This window comes from Carica papaya, chromosome 4 (assembly GCF_054855325.1).
Source record: "Carica papaya isolate Zhongbai chromosome 4, ASM5485532v1, whole genome shotgun sequence".
In the NCBI taxonomy this organism is placed as follows: domain Eukaryota; kingdom Viridiplantae; phylum Streptophyta; class Magnoliopsida; order Brassicales; family Caricaceae; genus Carica; species Carica papaya.
The window spans coordinates 4,128,283-4,137,002 of record NC_142312.1 but is presented as its reverse complement, the minus strand read 5'-3'; the positions used below and the strand labels follow the sequence as shown (position 1 = coordinate 4,137,002).

General features: G+C 36.3%; 1 protein-coding gene across 1 annotated transcript; it reads left to right on the top strand.

Annotated features, from left to right (window-relative positions):
* The first annotated feature begins 5,807 nt into the window (after positions 1-5,807).
* Positions 5,808-7,715, top strand: LOC110822134 (NEP1-interacting protein 1). Its single transcript, XM_022052145.2, has 5 exons — positions 5,808-6,242; positions 6,692-6,870; positions 6,969-7,052; positions 7,140-7,307; positions 7,415-7,715. The coding sequence occupies exons 1-5, from the start codon at positions 6,089-6,091 to the stop codon at positions 7,535-7,537; spliced, it is 708 nt and encodes a 235-aa protein (XP_021907837.1). The 5' UTR covers positions 5,808-6,088; the 3' UTR covers positions 7,538-7,715.
* The last annotated feature ends 1,005 nt before the right edge of the window (positions 7,716-8,720 follow it).

Here is an 8,720-nt window from a genome sequence, read left to right as displayed (position 1 = left end):
ATTCAATTAGTCAGAACAACAACTTTCTTTTTTTATTTGCTTACTGGTACCTTTAGAGGTCCATAGGGATGTCTCACTATGTGTAACGACCCCGAAAATTTAAAATGAAATGTATATTAAAAATATCAAATGCGGAAGCGAAGTCAAAAATTCGATTAACATCCCTTACACTAAAACCAAAAACGTGCTTACAAAATATAAAAGATCAACTACCTAAAGGAGAAACTTAAAAGTAAAAGCTACGAATATGACTATGGAGTCTTTAGGCGTCCCCTTCGTCGTCCTCCTGCGAAACCGGCTCGGGAACAATGTCTTCCTGATCAGAAATGATTAAATAAGAAATGAGCTACACTAGCCCAGTAAAGACATCACGATATCTCACCGTCACGGAGGTAAAGGTGGGTAGAAAACACAAAAAGACCAATGGAGCATAATTTACAACAAATTCTTTTATCAATAATAAATCCTTCACCATCCACTTACCTCGGTGAAATTCATAAAACAGTGTACGAAAGCAATAACATTATCATCATCATGAAATCATATATAAACTGTATAACATAATACTTATCAAGCCTTTTGTAATTCAATCGTTACACAACATATTTTCCTCATTTACCAGCCCACTAGTATCCATAGGGGTCCCGCTACCCGTTAACCCTTAACACTTGAAATCAGATTCGAGGGCCGTCCCCATACCCCGTCCGGTATGAGCGCCAAAACTATAAACCTCATGACCTCGTCCGGTATGAGGGTGAAACGGGTCGTCCCCATACCCCGTCCGGTATGGGCGCCAAAACACATAAGATCTCCATACCCCGTCCGGTATGAGAGACCACAATCCCGGTAGGGTTCCCTATGGACCCGGTCTGTCCACCATCTCCCAGAATATCTAGTCAGGTTGACCCCATTATACAATTACCCATTTACATAATCTTTCATACTCTTTTTCCTTAGTCAGCATCATTAATCCACATACAAACAAGCAAAAAAGTAATTTATGCCGAACAGACAACATACAGCATCAATATCTCAGTCATTCAATTCATAATCAATAAAACAGTAAAATATGCACACGAAACTATAAAATGAAAACATCAAACCTCATACTGCATTTTAAACTATAAAATAAGCCAAATAACAGTCAACCGACAAACACACTAGACTCGGGCTCCATTAGCAACCTTAAATAATTTCACACATTTATTGATTCAAGAAATACCATTTTATCATTGTTGAACTTTAATACCGTGATAGAAAATAGGGTGAGGGGTCCTTACTCGTTTCGGGGTCCGAACATGGCTTCACAGTGCAACTACAGGCTGTTCCTAATTTTCCCTGAATTTTTTCCGGGGAACTGAAACGCACTACTGGTACCTGCACGTGTTCCAAAAAATTGCAAATTAGGCCCAGGGCCCCTTTTTGGCCACTATCGCAATTCTGGCACGGCGGCTCCGCCGTGCTCCGGCGACGGCGCCGCCGCAAGCGGCGGCGATTCGCCTCGGTTTAGCCATTTTCGGCCACACTTGCATCGGTCCTTGCGATAAAACAACCCTAGGGCCCTCGGGGGGCCAAAAAATTACAGAAAACCGAAGCTTACCGGTGGCGGTGCTCTCGGGTGCGGCGGCTCTCCGGTGAAGTTCGTGTTTTGGTGATTCGGCTCCGATTAACCTGTAGAGAAACGAATGGTGATCACGGTGATATAAAAATTGCATCAAACGGAGGCCGGGAAGGGCCTCATTGGAGGCAAAAACCGAGAAGGGGTGCGGCGGTGCCGCTGGGTTTCGGCCTTGTTTTTCGACCGTTTGGCCGGGATTTTGGCTCTGATTTGGCCACAGGAGAAATCAGCGTGGAAAAACGAGTCGATGGTATGAAATTTACCTCGATCGGCGGTCGAAAATCTCTCCGGTGCGGCGGCCGGCGTCTCTGGCGTCTGGTTCGTCTTCTCCGGCGAGGGCAGGCGGCTAGGGTTTTTGTGGTCAGGTGTGGGGGTTCTATTTATACCCTTTTGCCTTTTGATCTCAGCCGTCCATTTTGTTTTAATCTGGGTCGTCCGTACGCACACTTGATCTAGGCCGTCCGATCACGCGTACGCGGATAGCCAACGTGGCCCGTCCCCGGTCGACGTGGTTTTGCCACGTGGCAGGTCCTGGTTGGCTGGGACTGCTGACGTGGCGTTTTTTTTTTTCAAATTTCCGGGCGTTACACTATGCGTGAATCAATAACAAAACATGTCAACTAACCGACTGTCCCCATACCCTGTCAGGTATGAATGCAAAGAATATCATCCCTCAATACTCTGTCCGCTATGAGGGTGAAAGAGGTCGTCCCTATATCATGTCCAGTATGAGCGCCAAAATACAAATAATCGATACCTCGTTCGGTATGAAATGACATTCACGGTAAAGTTCCCTATGTACCTAGTCCATCAATCATCTCCCAAGATATCCAGTAAAACAACTGTTTCATTCATTTATTTAACCAAGCAATTTTATGTTTACATTTAATTTTTAATTTTTAATTTTATAATTTAACTTTAAATCACGCAAGACAAACAATACATGCATCAAAAAAATACAACTGAATCATCTTACCAATTCCATTCTATTATCATACATTTAAATCTGTAAAATCAAACAATAAGTTAAAACAGGACAAATAGAAATGAATAACAAGTTATGACTACATTAGTAACATGTAATTAATTATCTAAATTTTCTAAATTACGCAAAATACAGTATTATTTATAATTAGACTTCAATTCCTAACATGAAATAAAGTAAGGAATTTTTACTCGAATCGGTGTTCGAAATACTAACTTTCAGCTGCGCCTACTGGCAGTCCTTGAGTTTTCTGAATTTTCTTGCGAAGGTAAAAACACAATTCACATATCTAAAAATACTCTTAAAATCCCAAAATCAGTGTTAAAAATAGTTTTTGGTCAATTTCAGAATTCCGACACAGCGGCACTAACGCACTCCGGTGACAGTATCGCCGCCCACAACAGGGATTTCCTTCGGCCTGGCTATTTTTGACCAATTTTGGCTAATTTCGGCTGGTTTTATACCCATCGTTGCGAGAAAATACGGTAATGAATATCGGTTGGTCGAAAAAAATCTAAAAACAAAAACTTACCAGTAGCAAATTTTTTGGTGCGGTGGCTCCGTCGGCTCACCTTTGCGGTTGAGAGTTTTTTTTCGATCAATCTGTAGAAAATAGAATGGTGAATACAATAGTAGAAAAATCGCACGAAACGAAAAACGGGAAGGAGCTCATCGGAGGTGATTTTTTATTTTTTAGGCGACTGCAATGTCGGGCTTTACCCGTAGTTTCCAGCTCATCCGCCATTCTTTTTGCTCCGATTTGGCAATGGAGGTGTTCAAAATCAAATTATGAGCGAATAGGAGAATGTTTACCTTTTCTGGCTGTCGGAGGTGGCCTCGGCGCGGCGCGACGATTAGCTCCATTCTCTGGCAACTGGTTCTTCTTCTCCGATGGGGGGCCGGCGGCTAGAGTTTGAGTTCGGTGTGAACTGAGATATTTATACTCATTTTTATTAAATCTGACTGTTCATCGCGTTTGATCTCGATCATACGATCACGTTTAAAGAGAAAATGAATCTGAGCCATTCATCGCGATTTGATCTCGACTGTACGATCGCATTTAAAGATAAAATAAATTTGGATCGTTCATCGTGTTTAATCGCGACTGTCTGATCGCGCCTGATGAGAGAACAAATCTGGACCATCTATGCGCGTGGGAAAGCATCCGGACCGTCTAATCATGGGCACGCAGATTGCCAGCATGGTCTCCCGCGTGGCACCGAGTTAGCTTACCTTGCCACGCGGCGCACTTCGGTTCGTCGAAACTGGTGATTGAGCGGTTTTACGTGACATATTTTTTCTTAATTACGTTTTGATCTCCAGTTTCTGATTTTTTGTTCAAAAATACCAATCGAACCAAAATTTACATTTTATTTTTAAAAATTATTATCAATTTCATCATATACCTATTTTTTTAATTTTAAATTAAATAAAAATTATATTTTTGTATATATTTTTTTATTTTTAAAATTAATCTTAGACTAAATTTTAGTTCTGAGTATTACATTTATATTATCACATTAATTTATTTTAATATTTGAAATAATGTTTACATTTTAAAAATAACATATATTGTGTTAAATATAATATTGTTTTTAAAAAATAAAAGCCTGACATGTATCAATTTATATATATATATATATATATACGTTGATTTTAGTAGATTAATTTTTATAAAACGAAATTAGTTTTTTTCAATAATAATAAATATCTAAAAAAAGTCAACACGGCATTGTTTATAATAAAAATATGAGTATGTGAAAACTTTGAAAATACAACTTTGGTATGATATAGAAGAATGTCTACAAATTTGACTTTTAAAAATTTGGTTTGACATAAATATATATATATATATATATAGTAAAAAAATAAAGTCCAACAATAAATGAGAAACAATATAAGACAAATTATATTTGGTCTTGAATTTTATTGCATTATGCGGACAAACTATATATTTTCAAAAAATAATATATAGTTTTGTTTAATTTTTTAAAGTACAATTAAATGTAAGTAACATTTCATAGCGTATAATAATTAAATGATATTTACACATATAATTTATATGGTAATGAGAAAAACTTATGGCAAATATCATACCCACTCCACTTGCATCATTACAAATATCATGAGTCATTGTTTAGCTTAACCACCCACAAATATGTATAAAAACCAATCCATGCATATACAAAAATATCTATCCATCTACTATGTATATGTATATGTGTATGTGTATGTATATGTAAATGCATATATGTGTATGTTAAACACATACTCGGTCTTCCTGATTGCTGAAGTCCATAGTCATAAAATCTTGGTTGTTAGGGGTATTAAGATTTTTCTTATTGCACTGATCAGAATCTAAGGCCGGGGTGAAATATGGACAAGTTGAACATATATTATATATATATATATATACATACATACATATTTCTTGATGATCAAGAAAGAAGATACAAGTAGGAAACCAACATGTACATGCATAGCTGACATCATTTTTCATTTTCTTTTTTCTTGGATCAAGGATCAAGAAACCTAAGCACATTACTCTTTAAGTTATATTATACACACCGAGTAATATAATAAGTTCTTGTGATTTATACATGTGAAACTTATCATACATATCTATATGTATATGTACGTATAAAAACAAGTAAAAAAATTACTAGAAGATTATATTAGTTAGAATAATTGAAGTAGGAATATTAAACTAGTAGCGTGACAAATATTTTTATTATAAGTAATAAGGTGAGATATTCTTTTTTTAAAACCAATCAAAATAAAGACAGAGAGGAGGGGTAACAAATATATATATATTATATATAAAAGATTGTAAGTTAGTATTAAAAATTATTTATATTATGTTATATGTATTTTATTTTTAAATATATTTATTTAAAAAAAAAAAATGAAAGGAGAGAGGATAAATATCTTGGGCAATTTAGAGGAGGCAAATTATTGAATGAGTGATACGCATTGTGCAGAGAAGTGGAAGCTGAGCTCTTTCTTCTCTTCGTCATCTTCGGGGAACATCCTCTTCTTCAAACCACGTTGATTTGTCAAAGAACCTTCTTCTTATCTCCCTTTATCTCTTCCCTCGTCTCCTCGAAAGTGAAAGTTTTTACTATTAATTCTTTTTCTTTAAATTAAACCCATATATTATTTATTATTATTTACCTCCCATTTTCTTTCGTCCAAAAAAAAGAGAAAAAACAAAAAAAAAAAAAAAAAGTGTTGTTTCATGGAAAACCAGGGGCGAGGGTCGATGTAGAGAGAGAGAGAGAGAGAGAGAGAGAAAGAGAAAGAGAGTTGTATCAAATACATGAAGCTTTAAATGCGAGTTGGTTGATTTGGTCTCCTTGCAGTTTTCTCTTACGCACTAAGCATACCCATCTCTCTTTTCTTTCTATTCTATAATATTTAAGCATCCGTCTTAAGCTCGTTCCTGCAAATCCATCCAACACAATTCTTATTTCCTCTCTGCAATAATGGAGGCTTATGGATACCCATCCCGTTTTTCTCTCTCTTCATTGTCTTCCTTTGGTAATTTCGTCGAACGAGTTAAAGACGCCTGCAATTTTGCGCTCTCTGCGGTTGTTGGGAACATCTTCTCCGCGATCTTAACCTTCTTTTTTGCATTAGGTTCGTTTTTTTCTTATTCTTTTTGATTGTTAAAGAAGATTATATTTGGAGTCCTCAAAAACTCCAATTTTCTCTTCCTGCAACGTTTCTTTCGTCTGGTTGGTAATGATTTGGTTCCTCCATGTTATTGCCTTTCTGGGCGGCGTTTGTTTCTCGATCTGCCGATGTTATTTGATCTTTTTTCTCTCAATAATCTGGATTTTGGTTCTATAGAGAGCATGAATTTTTGTTTTTCTGTATAATGAAGAGCGTAGGTTACATGTATGTTTGCGACAAAAGTATTTTGTTGGGTGGCATTGCCATTGATGTGAAGGATTTAAGATATAGACAAAATGATGGCTCATTTTTAACATAGGTCATGAACCCTGAGTTGTTTGTTTCCATAGAAAATGTGTTGCAAAAAGACAGTTTGATTTCACGCCTGACAAGTGTTTGTTGTTTGTCCCCAGTGGGCACTTTGTTAGGGGCATTGACAGGAGCGTTAATCGGCCAAGAAACTGAGAGTGGATTTGTTCGTGGAGCTGCTGTCGGTGCAATATCTGGTGCTGTTTTCTCAATAGAAGTGTTTGAATCTTCTCGTGTTCTTTGGCAATCTGATGAGTCTGGAATTGGCTGCCTACTCTACTTGGTGAGCAAAATCAACCATATCTTTGTTTCTTGGTAATTTAGAAATTAGAAGTTCAGCAAATTGATCAAGTTTTCTTGCACTATGTATATATTTTGTAGATTGATGTGATTGCCAGCCTTTTAAGTGGGAGACTTGTACGTGAACGCATAGGTCCAGCCATGCTAAGTGCAGTGCAAAGCCAGGTATTGTTACCAATGTAGACATATGTATAGCAATACAATCTGATAAATGGCCTGATTTGCTAACCAGTGTGAATGTATGTTTGTCAGATGGGAGCTGTTGAATCAAGCTTTGAGGAGGGACCTAACATATTTGACACCGGCGGTTCAAAAGGGTTGACGGGAGATTCGGTAGAGAAGATCCCAAAGATTAAAATAACGAGCCACAACAATGTGGATGGTTGTGGGGAAAAAGTGTGTTGTTCGGTTTGCCTTCAGGTTTGGAATTGGCCAGATTTATTCTTCTTCTTCTTCTTCTTATTATTATTATTATTATTAACTGAGAAAAATGAAATCTAAATATGAAATTCTTTGTGGGTAATCAGGACTTTCAGCTTGGCGAAACAGTGAGAAGTTTGCCCCATTGCCATCACATGTTTCACCAACCTTGCATAGATAAGTGGCTCCTCAGGCATGGATCTTGTCCCTTGTGCAGAAGGGATCTCTGATCTTCTTGTAAATTACACTTTAGGAAACAAACACAGCTTTTCTTTTTTTCTTTTTATAAATATTGCTTATAGAGTTATTAACTCTCTTCTTTTAGTAATTAGTAAGTATGCCACCCTTGCAGGATTCGTGTATCATTCTACTCCTCTACCCATCTATAAAATTTTTTGACTTCCTCTTCTTCTTCTTCTTCTTCTTCTTCTTCTTCTTCTTCTTCTTTACTACTAACCCAATTACAGTGTTGTTTACTCCTACAATATTATTTGGGTCTACATTTATATATGAAACTATACACACTTGTTCAAAATAAAAACCGAAAATTTTAACATAATTTGCTATTTTTTCATGCTTTAGTTTTACTGTGGACAATTTAATTTTGGTTTTTATTAATTTTATGAGACAAAATTAGTAGAAACAATCAAAGTACAAATCACTATCACTTGTTATAATTTCAAATCACTAACTCTACCTAATCATTCCTTATTTGAATGTTTAAAGATAGCTATACTTACAGAAGCCAAAGCCATTATGTAATTAAGATGTGAAGAAATGCAGAACCTTGATTGCCATTAATGCAAGATACACGGTCTCATTAAGTGATGGATAGGATAGGACACCAATAACAACAGCCCCATAGGTAAAGGGTTATCCACTTCTCCACCCAGATGCGCGTTAAGGTTATCATACATGTGTGCATAACTGGGTTGCTGGATTTCATAAATGAAAATTGTAAAAGCAGATGGTACAGTATAAATTGTGGACAATAAATTATTGCTCCTATGGGAAGTTGAGAATGAGATAGGTTGGTTTTTACAAGCAGGCAGCTCTGATTATACCGCCATGTTTAGATCACTTTGTAATCTTGTATGTTATTATTCTAAAAACCAATTAGTTATAGATCTGATATTTATGCCAAAATTATTGGCAAGAGAAGCTGGTGGTAAAATTATTTAGCATAATTATAAGGTTTTCATTGATCATATAACATGCTTGAATTGAGTTGTATAGATATATATATATATATATATACATATAGTTATAAGACAGAAGGAATTGTTAGAAATTACTAGTTGCTTAAAGATGACTCAAAACCAAAACCAAGGAGATTCTGATTTTCCTTCTCACCCACTTCATTAATGTTCTCGTGTCCATGTAAAGCCTGTAATTTTGACATTCGTGTCTCAA